The 19,274-nt window shown below is 57.1% G+C and overlaps 1 protein-coding gene and 1 long non-coding RNA gene across 6 annotated transcripts in view; both read left to right on the forward strand.

Annotated features, from left to right (window-relative positions):
• Positions 1-19,274, forward strand: part of RUSC1 (RUN and SH3 domain containing 1) — a 30,375-nt gene that overhangs the window by 303 nt on the left and 10,798 nt on the right. For 2 of the 3 annotated variants that reach the window (XM_050930041.1, XM_050930040.1), the window contains exons 2-5: positions 2,471-2,678; positions 3,220-4,890; positions 9,240-9,833; positions 14,424-14,522. In XM_050930041.1, coding sequence (XP_050785998.1) covers positions 3,303-4,890; positions 9,240-9,833; positions 14,424-14,522 — 2,281 coding nt within the window. In that variant the 5' untranslated portion in view covers positions 2,471-2,678; positions 3,220-3,302. The remainder of the gene's footprint in view (positions 1-2,470; positions 2,679-3,219; positions 4,891-9,239; positions 9,834-14,423; positions 14,523-19,274) is intronic. The other variant, XM_050930042.1, reaches the window with a different exon arrangement.
• On the forward strand, positions 11,782-13,028 carry LOC127037937 (uncharacterized). 3 transcript variants are annotated; one of them, XR_007770529.1, is made up of 4 exons: positions 11,782-11,868; positions 12,007-12,052; positions 12,237-12,328; positions 12,421-13,028. It is a non-coding gene; the product is annotated as an uncharacterized LOC127037937 (long non-coding RNA). The 3 variants fall into 3 exon arrangements; XR_007770527.1 differs by lacking the exon at positions 11,782-11,868 and having other exon boundaries at positions 11,963-12,052; XR_007770528.1 differs by lacking the exon at positions 11,782-11,868 and having other exon boundaries at positions 11,963-12,052; positions 12,237-12,282.

Here is a 19,274-nt window from a genome sequence, read left to right on the forward strand (position 1 = left end):
TGCAGCGCCAGTGGGTCTCACCCCCCTTCCCAGCCAGGCACAGGTGTGGTAACCCCTCTCCAGTGCCAGCCCGTTACATCTCTGCGGGCTGCAGCTGATTCCCCCTGCCCCGCAGGAAGCGTGGAGGCCCCCTGTCCCTGCTGGGGGTCAGCTCCTAGCCCGTCCCCTCTCCCCTGAGTGTGCGTCCCATCGCAGGCTGCCTGTGGTCGCTCCAGGCTCAGCAGGGAGTGGCCCCTATCGGAGCCTGGCTCCAGCCCTCCTCCGATTGCCAGCCCCAGCAGCTGTGCTCTTAGTATGGACTCGGGGAGGGGGTGGATGGTGACCCCCTCACTCCGGCAGGAAGGCAGCACCAGGGGACTAGATTGGCCTTGCTGGGAAAAGCCCGGGGGCCAGGCCAGAGCAGAGCTGCTCCTTTCCCTCCCTGCTGGAGAGGCCATGCTCCTCTCTCTGCTGGGCAGGGTTACAGGATCCACTGGAGTGGAGCAGCAGCAGCTCCCTGGCACTGAGACCAGCCTCCCCTCCATGCAACTGGGCACAGGCTATGGGCTTGTGTTGCCTCCTAAAGACTTCGCCACCTGCAGCCTGCGTGCAGGCCCTTCTCGTATTGCTATGGGCAATGTGCAGGGCCTAGGAGCCCCAGTCGTGCCCCAGGTCCTCCTGGTGCCGGTTGATGTGCTAACAGGACAGAAGGCACCCGGGACGGGGCTGGGGCTGGGACAGGCTGAAAAGTCTGCATGCAGGTTACAATGTAACACCCTCCCACACACACACATCTGTGGAATAGGATGTTTCCTGTTGCCTGTGTGATGAGCTGGGAGTCTCTGCTGGGCCCTAGTGTGACTTTCTTGAGCTGTTCCAACCAGGACTGCCCTCCAGGGGCAGGGATTGCAGTGAGGAGCCCAGAGCTTTGTCTCTGGTTTATTTTTACAGCAGTTGTTGGGGAGGGGAGGTGTCTGGGGCTGAGCAAAGATGTCAGCAGCCCCTTGAGCCTGAGCCCAGGGCTGGCTCCAGGCACCAGCACGCCAAGCGCGTGCTTGAGGTGGCATGCCGCGGGGGGTGTGCTTTCGGTTGCCGGGAGGGCGGCAGGTGGCTCCAGTGGAACTCCCGCGGGCACGCCTGTGGATGCTCCACGGGACCAGCAGACCCTCCGCAGGAATGCCTGCAGGAGGTCCACAGGAGCCGCGGGACCGGCGAGCGACAGAGCGCCCCCCGCAGCGTGCCGCCATGCTTGGGGCAGCGAAATGGCTAGAGCTGGCCCTGCCTGAGCCTCTGTCGTCGTTCCACCTGCCAACGGGCCCCAGCCCTCTCAGATGTCAAAGGAGGGGTCATGTACCCAGGGTGCATTTGACACCAGGTTCTGCCTGCTGAGACTGATAGCACAGGGGCCTGGGGCTGGATTGTGAAACGTGGTTTGTGAAGAACTGGTTTGAGATCCTCCAACTCATTTCATGTGGGAGTCGTGGATCGGCACCTCCCACCAGGGCTGGATCAAAGCCAGTGTCCCCAGAGGGGAAAGGCCTCCCCTCCCACCCCCCCCAAAACCAGCCTGTCCCCGCTCTTTGTTAGCGGAGGGTCTCCCTACCACTCATGGCTGGTGAGTCTCTTGGAGATGCGGTAACCAACAAGCAGGAAGAAAATCCATCAGGCCATAGCTGATTCAGGCTCCACCTGTGGCTCGTCCCAGCCACGGACTCCCCCTTACCCACCCTCCCTGGATGGCCGGGCAGAGCTGGGTGTGGCACACAGAGTCCAACAGGGCTGGGCATGGTGCAGAGGGCAGGTCCACGTGACAGGAAATAGCGGTTGTCATGAGAACAAATCCCTCCTTGTGAATTATTGATGACCAGAGAGATGGAGATGGGGAGGGGAGAGGAGAGAAACGGAGGCAGGAGGGGGTACGAGTGCAGAGGCTGCCTCTTATGTTGGTGGGGTGAAGCAGCCTGAAATGCCCCAATTCCCTCTCTCCAAGCTCATAGGTGGGGGGTTGGTACCAGCAGGGGCTGCCACTGGGGGTGTGGGGGGGAATGAACAAATTGCCATTTGGCTGCTAGGATGTTGCAGCATCACTTGGCCTAGTGGTGCTTCCTGCAATGTTTAGCAGAACTATCCTTGTGGCCTAGGGTCAGCGAGTGCCATGCTGCGAAATTCTCCGAGGCCCCTCAGAGATCAGCATACACACGCGCAATCCCCATTTGCTGCAAAGCCCTGACAGCCACACACATCTGCAGTGGTGAGGGGACCAAAGGACGTGGAGGGTGAGCTCCTGGGAGATTCAGTGCAATGGCCTCAGCTGACACAAACCAGCTGTACCTGGACCAGGAAGCTCAAGAGAGGCCTCAGGTCAGGAGCAGTTGCTGGCACCGGGGTGGGGCAGGGAATGTGACCTGCCTCCTGCTTTCCTTTGGGGAATGGGACCTGCATGCAGTAGCAGTGGTGATGTCTCTGTGCTTTGTCTCTTCTATCCCTGCAGTCCATTTCTCTGATGCCTGCCCATGTGTGGGGGCAAAGCCAAGCAACTCCCTGGACGCGACCCCGGCCTTTTGGCTGCTCTCCTCTTGATGCTGGGGAGCCTTTTGGCACAGCCCAGAAGCCTTCCTGACAGCGAGGCTGAGCCTTCAAGGGCATCATCTCCTTGACTCCGCATTGCTGAGACACTGGCTGACGGAGACCTGGCAGAGGTAACTCAGTCCTGCTGCCCCTGCCGAGCGCCAGTGACCCACAGAGCTACCATTCCACGTGATGTGAAATCCCAGAGAACAGCTCCCAGGGCCAGAGAAATGGGACAGACTCTACCTAGCCCAGAAATGCAGGGCAGTTCCCTAAGACTGGATACTTTAGAACATTGTCCAGCGCCAAGGAGGAATCAATTCCCAGCCAGGCCCATCTCCCTGTCCAGAGGTGATGGGGCTCTCAGCCCCGCATGGGAGATGATTCCCTGACTGGATCCATCTCACTGTCTGGGAATTCTTTTGTTACTTGCCCTCAACTTTCTCTCTCCTGATTCCATCCCATTTCTCCCAGCTGTGACCCCTTGTAGCAGCCTACACTCCCATCATGCCCTCCTAGTATCTGTGGACCCTGGAGCTGTCGCTCCCTTTAGCTGAGCTGCCCAGATCAGCCCCTTAATTCTCTCCCCATAAATTGGTCCCTCCGGTGCATGCCCATTTGGCTGATAACCTGCCTGCTCCAGTGACTGATAAGCTATTTTGCTGTTGGCAGGGAGTTTGAGCTGGGTGTTCGGAGCAGCGTGCCTGTGGGGGCCTGTGACAAGCTGAGGAATCCAGGTGCTGCCAGCTAGCACCATGCTGTCCCCAAAGAAAGGTCTGCTGTGCAACCTCAACCACATCCACCTGCAGCACATCTCCCTGGGGCTGCACCTCTCCCGTCGACCCGAGCTCCAGGAGGGCCCTGTCACAATGGCTCCGGGAGACCAGACAGGCTGCAACGACTGCCAGGAGAACTGTGGTGCCTTGGAGCAAGTCGATGCCAACTCCAACAACACCTCCATGCAGTGCCGGTGCTGCAAGTCCCACCCGCAACAGACCCCAACACTGGATCTTCGGAACCAGCCTCTCCTGGAGGATTTCCCTTCCCTGCACACTGAGGAGGAGGTGGCTTCCCCTTCAGACCTGGCTTCCTCCTCTGTCAGCAGCTGCTCTGATTTCAGTTTGGATGACACACCAGTCTCTGTTTACTGCAAGGCATTCCCCAGTGAAGAGGCCCTATCTCCTGACAATCAGCCAAACATCGTCCCCCTGGAGGATGCCCATGATGCGCCCTCACTGACTGACAAAGGGGAACCATCTGATGGGAGAGATGCTAACCTCAACCTCCAGGTACAAGAGCGACCAGATCCTGGGGCCCGGGAGACGCCAGACAGCCTGTGCAGCAGCAGTTTGCTTGACTCCGCATCTGATGACGCTGACTCTCCCAGTGGGGGTGGGCAGGAGAACATGGCAGAACCGCTCCCTACCAGCATCTGTGCTGAGTTGGACTCCAACTGCAATGCCCTGCCTGCCCTAAGAATCCAACCGTGTGGTCTGTCTGCGCTAGCACCAGGAAAGTGGGTCCCCAGTCTGAACAGTTCAGTGAGGGCTCCCCCCCCAGTGCCCCCGAGGGCTAAGAGGGGTCTGCAGGTGCTGAACAGGAGTGGAGTGGAGAGGCCTGCCCCAACAGAGGTGCCCCCTGGAGACCAGTGCAGAGATGCCACTTGGAAGAACATCACCTCATTCCATGAGTTGGCTCAGAAGCGGAAGAGGAACATGGCTGGGCCACCCACCCCACAGGCCAGGAAGGACCGAAGCGACTGGCTAATTGTATTCTCCCCTGACAAGGAGCTGCCACCCCCCAATGAGCTCACCTGCTGCAGCACCCTGTGCCTGGAGCCACCTGGGCACCAGCTGCAGCCCGACGAGCAGGCAAAGCCCCCCAGCTGCAGCCAGAGGGAGGTGACCACGTTCAAGGAGCTCCGGTACCGCAGTGCCATCAACAAGCAGAAGGGCCAGCTGGCCTGGGAGCCAGGGGACAGAGCAGCATACCAGGAGCAGCCTGAGCCCCAGCAAGCAGCAATGGGCAGAGACGTCTCCAGTGGCAGCAGCAGGCTCCAGGGCCCCGGCGGGGTGCTGGCTCCACAGCTGGATGGGCACCTCCTGGCACTTATGGAAAGCCACCAGACGAGGAGGCAGTCTCGGCCTGGGCTGCAGCCCATCACAGAGGGGCTACCGGGTGATGCAAAGGAAGGGGTGCGACCCCTGAAGGGCTACGTCCTGAGGAGAAAGATGCCTGGGTCTGGCTGTGATAAGGAGGCACTGGGCTGGAGGCTCGGGGGACCGGAGGGGGATCTCTGGGTGTCGGGGAAGGCCCAGAGAGGACACAGAGCCTGCAAGGAGGGTAAGAGCACCAGCTGCTATCAAGGCACTTCCCCCTCCTCTGCTATAGGGGTTCCCCAGAACTGGACTGGGGTTGGGGACATTTCCCCATGTATGGAGGCCTGTGTTCCCTGGGGACAGAGCTGCAGAGTCCCCATGGGGTTAATACAGGGTTTCCTTCTCCTGATCCTGGCACACCCCCATCTCCATCACTAACCCCACCTGTCTCTCCACTTGCCCCATTCCTGGCGGGCTGCAGGGCTGGGGGATGTGGAACTGGCTTCGGCTTGGGGTGCAGGGTCCTGGCACAGGCAGACTGCGTTAGGTGTGCCTGAAATGGGTGTGTAGGGCTGAGCTGAGGCAGTGGGGTGGGGCTGGGATAGGTTTATGGGACAGGTTGCCAGAGTGAAGTGGTGGTGAATGCATGTTGCATCTGTGCACTGAGCTGGCCAGTTCTTTGCTATGCTGTGCAGATGATTTCTGTGCAGCTCAGCTGCTTTGCAGAAGACAGAGCCCCTTTACTGGGAGGAGGCATCCCACCCTTACCCTCCTTGTCCTAGCCTCTCCTCGCATACACTCCCTTCCCTCCCGGCTGCACTCTCCTTCCTCCATGGGTGTGCTGCAGCTCACCACTTCAGTGCAAACTCAGGCATAAGGGGCTTGGAGCCTGTTTGACTGCAGGGGGAGAGGGACGCACTGAGCTAGGTGGCAGGCAGAACCCAAGGCCATGGGTTAAACAGCTGATCCATCTGCAGCTCCCTGAGTGTTGACTTGGGGAGACAGCCTGGCCCAGGTTCCCTCAGATAGAATGTGGTGCAGGCAGAAGTCCTGCCCTAGCCTAAGAGCTCTGGGATACCCTGAGCCTTGTGGGATCCCTGAGCAGCTTCTGCCCAGGGACCATCGGGGATGCACTTGGTTGCCTTATTGGGCACGAGGCTTTGCTGGGGTCGCACACTGCTCTGGGCTGAGAGATGAAATGGGCTTTCAGTGGGGTGGGTGTTTCCATCTGGGGGGCTGAAGGGGATTTTTTAGGGGCAGGTGATGGAGAATGGCTCAGGATGGGGGACAGAGCACTGCAGGGAATGCTGATAGCAGAGCTGGGCCCCGCTTCCAGCCAAGGTCCCCGAGAGCCCTTGGGTTGGCGGGCTCCTAGGGCTGTCCTCAGTGTCTGGGAATAGCTTCTTTCTCCTCCTGCGCCCTACCTGGGGTGGGTGGTTCCTGGTGCTCCGTTGGTTCCTGTGGGTTGGTAGGAGGAGCCCTTGGTTCAGTGGCTCCAGAGACCCTGAGCAAACCAAGTATCTCTAGGGAGAGCAGTGGACATTGCTGGCCCACCGGGCTGCAGTGTTGTGCCTGAGTGGCCATGTCTTGGCACTTGGAGGAATGTCTCTGTTAGTGGGGGACAGCACAGCCTTGGCTCCCTGCTCCTGAGAAGGGTGCCCCAGGACTCTGGGTCTGAGGGAGACCAGGACTGAATTTCCCTTTCTCTGAAGGCTGCCTCCATATTTTCATCATGCTCAGCCACTTGGCCCTTAGCACCTCCGTCCCTCTGTCCTGTTCTCTTGGGGAAACCTCCCAGGGGCTGGGGCTGGGGCTGGGGCTGGGCCCCCACAGACCCTTTCCCGATGCAGGTTGGGGCCTGTGCAGTGACAGAGGGCACAGGCGTGTCCATGTGTCGTCATGGTTGTGAAGTTGCTGTGTGTGTGCTGTGACTCCTCTGAGCTAACTGTCTCTCCATCTCTCTCTCCTCCCCCTGCCACCCTGTCGCTGCTGCCCTGGGAATGGCTCACTCTGATTTATTGGGGGGTGTCCATTTTCTGTTCCATGCTTCCTGGTTTGTTTGATTTCCACCCCCTTGTTCTCCATGCCCACATATCTGCCTCTCTCCATTTCTCCCGCTGTGTTCTCCATGCCCCCGTATTTCTCCCCCGCTGCGTTCTCCATACTCTCCTTTCCCCTGCTGTGTTCTCCATGCCCCCGTATTCCTCCCCCGCTGTGTTCTCCATACTCCCTTCTCCTTCCCCCTGCTGTGTTCTCCATACCCCCGTATCCCCCCACTGTGTTCTCCATGCCCCCGTATTCCTCCCCCGCTGTGTTCTCCATACTCCCGTATCCCCCGGCTGTGTTCTCCATACTCCCTTCTCCTTCCCCCCGCTGTGTTCTCCATACCCCCGTATTCCCCCGCTGTGTTCTCCATGCCCCCGTATTCCTCCCCCGCTGTGTTCTCCATGACCCCGTATTTCTCCCCCCCTGTGTTCTCCATACTCCCTTCTCCTTCCCCCCGCTGTGTTCTCCATGCCCCCGTATTTCTCCCCCGCTGCGTTCTCCATACTCTCCTTTCCCCTGCTGTGTTCTCCATGCCCCCGTATTTCTCCCCCGCTGTGTTCTCCATACTCTCCTTTCCCCTGCTGTGTTCTCCATGCCCCCGTATTCCTCCCCCGCTGTGTTCTCCATACTCCCTTCTCCTTCCCCCTGCTGTGTTCTCCATACCCCCGTATTCCTCCCCTTCTGTGTTCTCCATACTCCCTTCTCCTTCCCCCCGCTGTGTTCTCCATACCCCCGTATCCCCCCACTGTGTTTTCCATACCCCCGTATTCCCCCCTGCTGTGTTCTCCATACTCCCTTCTCCTTCCCCCCGCTGTGTTCTCCATACCCCCGTATTCCCCCGCTGTGTTCTCCATGCCCCCGTATTCCTCCCCCGCTGTGTTCTCCATGACCCCGTATTTCTCCCCCCCTGTGTTCTCCATACTCCCTTCTCCTTCCCCCCGCTGTGTTCTCCATGCCCCCGTATTTCTCCCCCGCTGCGTTCTCCATACTCTCCTTTCCCCTGCTGTGTTCTCCATGCCCCCGTATTTCTCCCCCGCTGTGTTCTCCATACTCTCCTTTCCCCTGCTGTGTTCTCCATGCCCCCGTATTCCTCCCCCGCTGTGTTCTCCATACTCCCTTCTCCTTCCCCCCGCTGTGTTCTCCATACCCCCGTATTCCTCCCCTTCTGTGTTCTCCATACTCCCTTCTCCTTCCCCCCGCTGTGTTCTCCATACCCCCGTATCCCCCCACTGTGTTTTCCATACCCCCGTATTCCCCCCTGCTGTGTTCTCCATGCCCCCGTATTCCTCCCCCGCTGTGTTCTCCATACCCCCTTCTCCTTCCCCCCGCTGTGTTCTCCATACCCCCGTATTCCCCTGCTGTGTTCTCCATGCCCCCGTGTTCCTCCCCCGCTGTGTTCTCCATACTCCCTTCTCCTTCCCCCCGCTGTGTTCTCCATACTCCCTTCTCCTTCCCCCCGCTGTGTTCTCCATACCCCCATATTCCTCCCCACTGTGTTCTCCATGCCCCCATATTCCTCCCCACTGTGTTCTCCATACTCTCCTTTCCCCTGCTGTGTTCTCCATGCCCCCGTATTCCTCCCCCGCTGTGTTCTCCATACTCCCTTCTCCTTCCCCCCGCTGTGTTCTCCATACCCCCGTATCCCCCGGCTGTGTTCTCCATGCCCCCGTATTCCTCCCCCGCTGTGTTCTCCATACTCCCTTCTCCTTCCCCCTGCTGTGTTCTCCATACCCCCGTATCCCCCCACTGTGTTCTCCATGCCCCCATATTCCTCCCCACTGTGTTCTCCATACTCTCCTTTCCCCTGCTGTGTTCTCCATGCCCCCGTATTCCTCCCCCGCTGTGTTCTCCATACTCCCTTCTCCTTCCCCCCGCTGTGTTCTCCATACCCCCGTATTCCCCCCCCTGCTGTCTTCTCCATGCCCCGGTATTCTCCCCCGCTGTGTTTTCCACGCCCCCGTATTCCCTCCCGCTGTGTTCTCCATGCCCCCGTATTCACCCCGCTGTGTTTTCCACGCCCCCGTATTCCTCCCCACTTTGTTCTCCATGCCCCTGTATTCACCCCACTGTGTTCTCCACGCCCCCGTATTCCTCCCCACTTTGTTCTCCACGCCCCTGTATTCACCCCACTGTGTTCTCCACGCCCCCGTATTCCTCCCCACTTTGTTCTCCATGCCCCCATATTCCCCCCGCTGTGTTCTTCATGCCCCCGTATTCCTCCCCCGTCGTGTTCTCCATGCCCCCGTATTCCCTCCCACTGTGTTCTCCATGCCCCTGTATTCACCCCGCTGTGTTCTCCACGCCCCCATATCCCTCCCCACTTTGTTCTCCATGCCCCCGTATTCCCCCCGCTGTGTTCTCCATGCCCCCGTATTCCTCCCCACTGTGTTCTCCATACTCTCCTTTCCCCTGCTGTGTTCCCCATGCCCCCATCCATATTCCTCCTCCGCTGTGTTCTCCATGCTCCTGTATTCCCCCTTCCCCCCACTGTGTTCTCCATGCCCCCCTGGTTTTGGTTGCATTTCTTTGCAATGTTCCTGCCTGCAGTTGGCTCTCCCCTCTCTCGCTGCCCCAGGCCTCAGATGCTGCCGTTCCAGCCTCTGCTCTTCCATTTCTCGGCCGACGGGAAGCCTCTCTACTGCAGCGCAGACCCAGTGGCACCTCCCCTGCCCTTGATCCCCTCCCTTAACTCCAGCTTGGAGAGCATTGAGCTGAAGTCTCCTGCCCTCTTCACCTCGTCCTTTCGCCCCACGCTGAAGACCTTGTCCTGTGATGAAGTCTGCCTCCTGGCCAGCAATAAGGGGAGAGTCTTGGGTACCTTCTCCCCGGAGGAACTGCTCCCCATCCGCCTGTCCCCCATAGGGGCCTACTCCCCCCCACACCGGGAAGTGCTGCCTTTCCTGGACAGCTCAGACCTGTCTGTGCTCTTCTCCCCGCTCTTCCCACGAAGCAGAACCTTCCCAACTATGGCCTTCCCCTCCCACCAGGTCCCAGAGCTGCCACTCGGCATGGAGGTGTCCAGAGCCTGCTGCCCCAGGGGAGAGGCATGTGCACACAGTCAGGCTGGAGCACGCTCTGGGGCAGCGTCTCCTGAGAGAAAGCAGAGCAGAGGGTCCAAGAATCCAAGACCTCCCAAGCAACGTAAGCTGCCCGTTTCCTTTCCTAGTTTGCAGTCTGAGCACCTGCTCTTCCTCTCTGCGCTAGGACCAGGCACCCAGGAAGCAGCTGTGTGTGGTGATTGGGAAGTGATGCCGGGGAGACGGGCAGAGAGGATGGGACAGTGCAGGAGAGCAGAGCATGGTAGATGGGAGCAGTGTATGGGGGCCAGCTTCCTTGAGACCCGCACACAAGGTTGTGTCTGGAAGGATTCTAGGGGCTGTGTGTAGGCAGGGCTGCTCCTCTGTGCCAGGAGCCAAGCACTCAGGGGAAGGCTGCAACAAAGACAGGCAGGATGGCTTGTGATTTGGGTCGGGCACTAGCCTGGGACTCTGGACACCTAGGTTTAATTTCCCTGTCACCTCGCCTGTCTGGGCCTTCGTTCCCATTGGGACAGTGGGATAACACTACACTGCCCTGTTATACAGGGGCACCTGATACCATCTTGCAGGCTCTTTCCACGGGCTGGGGATGTTTCTGGGGTTCCCTGGCCTTCTCAACTCTGCTCCTTTGTGCCCCACGCTGTTTATCTGAGAGTCAAACTCACCTGACAAGCTCTGGGATACCTAGCTAGCAAAGAGTAACTTGGTCAGGTTGTCAGTTGTTGCCCCCAGAGTGCACCTAGGTGTGGAGCAGGGGAGCTCTCATCGGATACTGTGCTTCTAACGCCCCACTCCCCATCCTGGCTGGCTTGTGTGGTCACCACAGGGCTCAGACACGCCACACATTTCTTGTGTTACAAGCTCAGAAAGCCTGCGTGTGTGTGACTCAAGGTGTGTGTGCATGACGGGCTGGGAGCATGTGGCCCCCACTCCCCAGCTAACACTGAGGTTTCTCAGTGACTACCCAAGGGGGGCTTGGAGCAGCAGGAAGGAGGCTTAGGCTGGGGGATCCTGCTAGACTTTGTGCCAAGGGACCCAGCACACCTGCCTTTTGGGGTCTGGACAGGGTGCTGTGCTCGCTCACTGTCCCCTCCTTCTCTCTGTCCATCTGTCTGTCCTGCCCCATTCCCTCTCTCCCACTGTCCTTTGCCCTGTCACTCTCCCAGACCTGCCTGGCGGAGCCCAGAGCCGTGTGCACCCCCCCAACCCCAGCACTGGTGCAGATGCCCCGTGACTGTGCCCCCCCAACCCCCAGCACTGGGGCAGGTGCCCTGTGACTGTGATCCCCCCAACCCCCAGCACAGGGGCAGATGCCCCGTGACTGTGACCCCCCCAACCCCCAGCACTGGGGCAGGTGCCCTGTGACTGTGCCCCCCCCAACCCCCAGCACTGGGGCAGGTGCCCCGTGACTTTGCCCCCCCCATGCCAGCACAGGGGCAGATGCCCTGTGACTGTGCCCCCCCAACCCCCAGCACAGGGGCAGATGCCCCGTGACTGTGCCCCCCCAACCCCCAGCACTGGGGCAGGTGCCCTGTGACTGTGCCCCCCCCAACCCCCAGCACTGGGGCAGGTGCCCTGTGACTGTGCCCCCCCAATCCCAGCACTGGGGCAGGGGCAGGTGCCCCGTGGCTGTGTCCCCCCAAACCTCCAGCACTGGGACAGGGGCAGGTGCCCTGTGGCTGTACCCCCCCACCCCAACCCCAGCATTGGGGCCCTGCTGCCTCCCGATTGGAGAGCCGCAGTCAGCTGGGCGCTGACATCCTGCCCCCATAGCGGCCTCTCGCATCTGCTGCTGTCACACTGTCCCTGCCCAGGCTGGGGGGCGCCTGTAGGTGAGTCCCATACCCAGCGGGAGCCTCTCCCCTTGGCTGCCCCCTTCCCTGGCCCCTGCCTTCCAGCCTCCTCCCCCGGGAGCTGCTGCTGAGGCTGGGCAGTCACTTCCTGGTGCATGGGGCCTGGCAGGAGGGGAGCTGTGCTGTGCCCAGGTGCCTGCGGATCAGCCGGTACCTGCCAGCTCAGCACCCCAGACCCCCAGCCCTGGGACCGGTTCCCTCCAGCTGTGCCTCCCTCCAAACCCTCAGTCCTGGGGCAGGTTCCCTCCAGCTGTGCCCCCCTCCATACCCCCAGCCCTGGGGCTGGTTCCCTCCAGCTGTGCCTCCCTCCGAACCCTCAGTCCTGGGGCAGGTTCCCTCCAGCTGTGCCCCCCTCCATACCCCCTGCCCTGAGGCTGGTTCCCTCCAGCTGTGCCTCCCTCCGAACCCTCAGTCCTGGGGCAGGTTCCCTCCAGCTGTGCCCCCCTCCATACCCCCAGCCCTGGGGCTGGTTCCCTCCAGCTGTGCCTCCCTCCGAACCCTCAGTCCTGGGGCAAGTTCCCTCCAGATGTGCCTCCCTCCGAACCCTCAGTCCTGGGGCAGGTTCCCTCCAGCTGTGCCCTCCTCCATACCCCCAGCCCTCGGGCTGGTTCCCTCCAGCTGTGCCTCCCTCCGAACCCTCAGTCCTGGGGCAGGTTCCCTCCAGCTGTGCCCCCCTCCATACCCCCAGCCCTGGGGCTGGTTCCCTCCAGCTGTGCCTCCCTCCAAACCCTCAGTCCTGAGGCAGGTTCCCTCCAGCTGTGCCCCCCTCCATACCCCCACCCCTGGGGCTGGTTCCCTCCAGCTGTGCCTCCCTCCGAACCCTCAGTCCTGGGGCAGGTTCCCTCCAGCTGTGCCCCCCTCCATACCCCCAGCCCTGGGGCTGGTTCCCTCCAGCTGTGCCTCCCTCCGAACCCTCAGTCCTGGGGCAGGTTGCTTCCAGCTATGCTGCTTTCCGAGCCCTCAACCCTGAGGCAGGTTCCCTCCAGTTGTGCTCCCCTCCGAACCCCCAGCCCTGGGGCTTGTTCCCTCCAACTGTGCCCCGCTCCGAACCCTCAGTCCTGGGGCAGGTTCCCTCCAGTTGTGCTCCCCTCCGAGCACCCAGCCCTGGGACTGGTTCCCTCCAGCTGTGCTCCTCTCCGAACCCCCAGCCCTGGGGCTGGTTCCCTCCAGCTGTGCTCCCCTCCGAGCCCCCAGCCCTGGGACTGGTTCCCTCCAGCTGTGCTCCTCTCCGAACCCCCAGCCCTGGGGCTGGTTCCCTCCAGCTGTGCTCCCCTCCGAGCCCCCAGCCCTGGGACTGGTTCCCTCCAGCTGTGCTCCTCTCCGAACCCCCAGCCCTGGGGCTGGTTCCCTCCAGCTGTGCTCCCCTCCGAGCCCCCAGCCCTGGGACTGGTTCCCTCCAGCTGTGCTCCTCTCCGAACCCCCAGCCCTGGGGCTGGTTCCCTCCAGCTGTGCTCCCCTCCGAGCCCCCAGCCCTGGGGCTGGTTCCCTCCAGCTGTGCTCCTCTCCGAACCCCCAGCCCTGGGGCTGGTTCCCTCCAGCTGTGCCCCCTTCCGAACCCCCAGCCCTGGGGCAGGTTCCCTCCAGCTGTGCTCCCCTCCGAGCCCCCAGCCCTGGGGCAGGCCTGGGTGCCTCATGACTGTGACCCCCCAAGCGTCCTGCGCTGCGGCAGAGATGGATACCCACTCTGGGTCACCACAGTACTAGAGTGCGGGCTCCGTGGGGAGCAGAGTGGGAGTTAGTTCTTTGCCATCCCAGACCCTGCCTCCTCCTAGGTCTCCCTCTGGTCTCTCTTGCCTGGGTTTGTGGGATGCCCTTGGAGGGAGCAGTGACCTGCTGGAAGAGCAGCAAACGCCCCTGCCTCTCTGGGAGCTGGGCTTGAACTCCAACTGCTCTCACACAGGGACAGCTGCTTACCAGGGGTCTGTATATGAGTGACTCACTTACAGGGCCTGTTACAGGCTCCCAAGGAGGGCTGTATCCCTGGGCAGCTGTCCTGGTCTCCCCACTCTCGGGAGAAAGTGTTCCTAGCTTGGAGGGAGGCTGTGGCCATAGAGGAATTAATTCGGCAAGCCACATGTCCACAGCAGCTCAGGGATTCTGGCTTGTAAGGGCCAGCGCTAGGGGCCATGCCGGGGCCAGCATCAGGGGCTGTGCCAGGGTCAGAGTTAGGGGCCGGGCCAGGGGCTGTGCCAGAGCCTGCACCAGGGGATGTGCCAGATCTAGGGCCAGTGCCAGGGCCCAGTGCCAGAGGCCGTTCTGTGGCCAGTGCCCGGGGCCAGTGCCAGGGCCAGGGGCTGAGCTGGGACAAGTTTCCTTTGCTGGGGATGTTTCCATCTTCGTCCACCCTGGGAAATCTCTTCTGAGCAGCTTCCTCTCATCTCCAGCTGCCGAGCCCTTTGCTCTGGCCTGGGAATTGGAGTCTAGACGCTGCACGTACCCATTCAGGGCTGAGCTCCCTGAGCCACTGGCTAGTAACCTGGAACATACTGTGCAGGCTTCTCCATTGCTCTCCCTCCCCCATCCCAGCCCTGACACTGACCTGGCCTCATTTCCCTACGCTCTGGCTAAGGACACCCAGGAGTCCATGAGAAGGGAGAGGTGAGACTGAGGTGAATGAGGGACCGTCTCCCTTCCCAGGGATGGATGCAGCCCCGCTAGCAGGAATGTGCTGCACTGGCTGGCTCATAGAAAGGCCTATGAGGAAGGACCCTGCCAGCCCCTAGTGACTGTGGCCGTGGTGCTGTTTGCTCCCGGACAGGGCGTGCTGGGCCCGGCCCCTGTGGTGCCTGTGTCACATAGCCCCTGCCAACTGACTGACCAGGTTCTCTTTCTCTCTCTAGTCAGACATTCTCAGTCCTTTGCTGGTGTTCCAGGGGCAGGCCAGCACTGGATGGCAAATACAGACAGAGCCTATGACCATCTGAGAGAGCAAAAGAAAGGTAACCGTTGCCCACCCTGAAATCTGTGCAGGGGGAGCCCTTCCGTGCTCTTGGAATCCAGATGGGTGGGAAAGTCCTGTTCTTGAGGGGGTCTCGTTTAATTTCTGAATCAGCTTTGCAAAGGCACAAGCAGGCCCAGCCCCCTGGGACATCAGAGCCCAGATGACTGCCTCAGACCTGGAGTTTTTCACTGTCCATGCCATCTGGAACGCCTCTCCAGAACCGTAACAAGGAATTTTTGCACCCGAGACAAGGGCCGGCTCCAGGCTCTTTGGCAGCAATTTGGTGGCGGGTCCCTGAGTCTGTGTTGGAGGGAAGGACCTACTGCCTAATTGTTGCTGCCACTTCATTCTTTCCTTGGCGGCAATTCTGTGGCGGGTCCCGGAGTCCCTCTCGGAGAGAAGGACCTGCCGGTGAATTGCCATCGAAGAATGAATGAAGCGGTGGTGGCAATTTGGCAGCAGGTTCTTCCCTCCGACACAGACTCAGGGAGCCGCCACCGAATTGCTGCCGCCGAAGCGCCGCCGATCGCCGTAGAGCTGCGCCCCTCCTCTTTGCACACCCGAGGCAAGTGCCTCATTCGTTTGGCCCTTGTTACGGCAGGCACTGCTCCTCTCCTACCACAGGGTGATACTTTTGTTATAGACGCATCGATTTTAAGGCCGGTAGGAGCTATTCACTTAAGAAAGAAATTGGTAAAGTCCAGGTAGGGAACAGTCAAATGAAACAGAATCCTATTTAAATCTAACATATGAAGGCAAAGAACTGAATATTGACAAAATGTACAAGTGCTTACATACAAATACTAGAAGTCTAAATACTAAGGTGGGTGAACCAGAATACCTGGCATTACAGGATGATGTCCGTATAACAGGCATCATGGAAACCTGGTGGAATGAAGATAATCCTTAGAACATGGAAGTACAGAGTATAAAATATGTAGGAATGACCGAGTAAGTCACACTGCTGGGGAAGTGGCACCATACATTAAAGAAAGCATAAATCTTACATGAAATAAACGGTACTATGGAATCTCTTTGGTTAGAAATTCCATGTTTGACTAAAGAGAGTATAGCGGTAGGACCATACTATTCATCATCTGGCCAGGAAAGTGATAGTTCTTGTGAAAAGCTAAGAGAAGTTAGAGAAGCCACAAAAGCAGGAAGTGCAATAACACTGGGTGACTTCAACGATCCTCATATTGACTCATGGCATGATGCAGAGAGAACATTTCTAGACACCATAAATGACTGGTTCTTGGAGCAGCTAGTCCTGGAAGCCACAAGGGCAGAGCCAATTCTTGATTTAGTCCTAAGTAGACCACAGGATCTGGTCCAAGAGGTAACTATAGATGAAGCACTCAGTAATAGTGACCATAATGTAATTAAATTCCACATCCTTGTAGGGGAGATAATACCAAAGAACACCCCTCACAGGAACATTTAACTTTACAGAGGGGAACTACACAAGAATGAGGATATGCTTGTTAGACTTAAATTGAAAAGGAGCTGTCCCAAGTCGTAAATGCCTGCAAGCATCCTGGGGAACTAGTTAAAAGACAGTAAGAGGACCTAATGAATGCCACTCTGAGTAAACAGCAGAGTAATGAAGGCTGTTGGCGGCAAAAAGGCATTGTGTAAAATTTAGAAGTCAAATCCTATGGAGGCTAATAGTGTGATGTATAAACTCTGACAGATTAGTGTAACAGTATCTGAAGGCAGGCCAAGAAAGATTTGAGAAGCTACTTGCTAAAGACTAAGAAAGTAACAGTAAGAGTTTTGTAAAGTACCTCAGAAACATAAAGCTTGCCAAACAAGCAATGGGCCATTGGATGACCAAGATGTTAAAGCTGGTGTCTCACCAAAATATTTGGGTCCAATAAAAGATACTACTTTATAGCATATCAGGGTTGGAAGGGACCTCAAGAGGTATCTAGTCCAACCCCCTGCTCAAAGCAGGGCCAATCCCTAGACAGAATTTAACCCTGGTTCCTTAAATGGCCTCCTCAAGAATTGAACTCATAACCCTGGGTTTAGTAGACTACTGCCCAAACCACTGAGCTGTCTCTCCCTCACCTTGTCCTGCTAAGGCATTCAAAGAGCATTCAAGGAAGACACAGCCATTGCAGCGAAGCTATGTGAGTTCTTTGCATTGGTCTTCACATAAGAATGGCCACACTGGGTCAGACCAATGGTCCATCTAGCTTAGCATCCTGTTCTCCGACAATGACCAATGACAAATGGTTCAAAGGGAATGAACAGAACAGGGCAATTACTGAGTGATCCATCCCCTGTTGTCCAGTCCCAGCTTCTGGCAGCCAGAAGTTTAAGGACACCCAGAGCATGGGGTTGTGCCCCTGACCATCTTGGCTAACAGCCATTGATGGACCTATCCTCAAGGAACTTAGCTAATTCCTTTTGAACGCAGTTATGCTTTTGGCCTTCACAATGTCCCCTGGAAATGCGTTCCACAGTTTGACTGTGTGTTGTGTGAAGTACTTCCTTTTATGTGTGTTTTAAACCTTCTGCCTATTAATTTCATTGGGTGACCCTGGTTCTTGTGTTATGCAAAAGGGTAAATAACATTTATTCACTTTCCTCACACCTTTCATGATTTCATAGACCTCTATCATATCCCGCCTTAGTTGTTTCTTTTCCAAGCTGAACAGTCCCCCAGTCTTTTAAATCTCTCCTCATGCGGAAGCTGTTCCTAATCATTTTGGTTGCCCTTCTCTGCACCTTTTCTAATTCTAATATATCTTTTTTGAGATGGGCGAACCAGAACCGCAGGCACTATTCGAAGTGCGAGTGTACCATGGATTTATATAGTGCCATTAGGACATTTTCTGTCTTATTATCTATCCCTTTCCTAATCATTCCTAACATTCAGGGCCTGCTCCAGGCACCAGCGAAGGAAGCAGGTGCCTCGGGTGGCCAATAGAAAGGGGTGGCACTTCGTCCGCTGTTGGGGCAGCATGTTCAGGTCTCCAGTGGCAATTTGGCGGCGAGTCCGTCCCTCGCTTGCCCTTCGGCGGCAACTCCATCGCTCCGCTTCAGTCTTCAGTGGCACTTCTGCGGCAGCTCAATCAGGTTTTAATTTTTTTTTTCTTGTCCACTTGGGGCGGCAAAAAAGCCGGAGCTGGCCCTGCTAACATTCTGTTCGCTTTTTTGGCTGCTGCTGCAGTTGAACAGATGTTTTCGGAGAACTATCCACAATGACTCCACGATCTCTTTCTTGAGAGGTGACAGCTAATTTAGACCCCATCATTTTGAATGTATAGTTGGGATTATTTTTTCCAATGTACATCGCTCTGCACTTATTAATGTTGTATTTCATCTGCCATTTTGTTCCCCAGTCTCCCAGCTTTGTGAGAGGCCTTTGGAACTCTTCACAGGCAGCTTTGGACTTAACTATCTTGAGTAATTTAGTATTGTCTGCAAACATTGTCACCTCACTGTTTACCCCCTTTTCCAGATCGTCAATGAACATGTTGAAGAGCACAGGTCCCAGTACAGAGCACTGGGGGACCCTGCTATTTACCACTTTCCATTGTGAAAACTGGCTTTTATTCCCTACCCTTTTTGTTTCCTCTCTTTCAACCCATAACTGACCCATGAGAGGTCCTTTCCTCTCCCCCATGACTGCCTACTTGGCTTAAGAGCCTTTGGTGAGGGACCTTGTCAAAGGTTTCTGGAAGTCCAAGTACACTGTGTTGACTGGATCACCCTTGTTCATCTGCTTGTTGACACTATCGAAGAATTCTAGTAGATTGGTGAGGTGATTCCCCTTAAAAGACTTGTTGACTCTTCTACACCCTATTGTGTTAATCCTTGTGTCTGATAATTCCGCTCTCTGCTATAGTTTCAATCAATTTGCCTGGTACTGAAGTGCCAGAATTGCATCTGGAGCCTTTTAAAAACATCAGCATTATGTTAGTTACCCTCCAGCCGTCTGGTACAGAGGCTGATGTAAGTGATAGGTTACATACCACTGTTAGGAGTTCTGCAGTTTCATATTGGAATTCCTTCAGAATCTTAGATGAATACCATCTGGTCCCGGTGACTTATTACTGTTTACTATCAGAGCTGTAGCTGTGTTAGTCTGGATCTGTAAAAAGCAGCAAAGAGTCCTGTGGCACTATAGACTAACAGACGTATTGGAGCTTGAGCTTTCATGGGTGAATACCCACTCTGTCAGACTTTGTCACCCATGAAAGCTCGTGCTCCAATACGTCTGTTAGTCTATAAGGTTCCACAGGACTCTTTGTCACTTATTACTGTTTAGTTTATCAGTTTGTTACAAAACCTCCTCTACTGACACCTCAATCTGGGACAGTTTGTCACCTGAGATGTGGGAATCTTCTTCACATCCTCTGCAGTGACGACCGACTGATGTAGAGAATTCATTTAGCTTCTCTGCAACAGCTTTGTCTTCCTTGAGTGCTCATTTAGCAACTTAATCACCCAGTGCTCAGCTGACTGTTTGGCAGGCTTCCTGCTTCTGATGTACTTAAAAAAGTGTTCACTCTCTTCCAATTCTTGTTTGGCTTTCCTAATTATACTTTGACACTTGACTTGCTGGAGTTTATGCTTCTTTCTATTTTCCTTAGTAGGATTTGACTTCCGTTTTAAAGGATTCCTTTATGTCTCTAACCGCTTCTTTTACTCTGCTGTTTAGCTATAGTTAGGGTGACCAGACAGCAAGTGCAAAAAAATCAGGGTGGGGGTAATAGGAGCCTGTATAAGAAAAGAC

The sequence above is a fragment of the Gopherus flavomarginatus genome, chromosome 20 (assembly GCF_025201925.1).
Source record: "Gopherus flavomarginatus isolate rGopFla2 chromosome 20, rGopFla2.mat.asm, whole genome shotgun sequence".
NCBI classification, from domain to species: domain Eukaryota; kingdom Metazoa; phylum Chordata; order Testudines; family Testudinidae; genus Gopherus; species Gopherus flavomarginatus.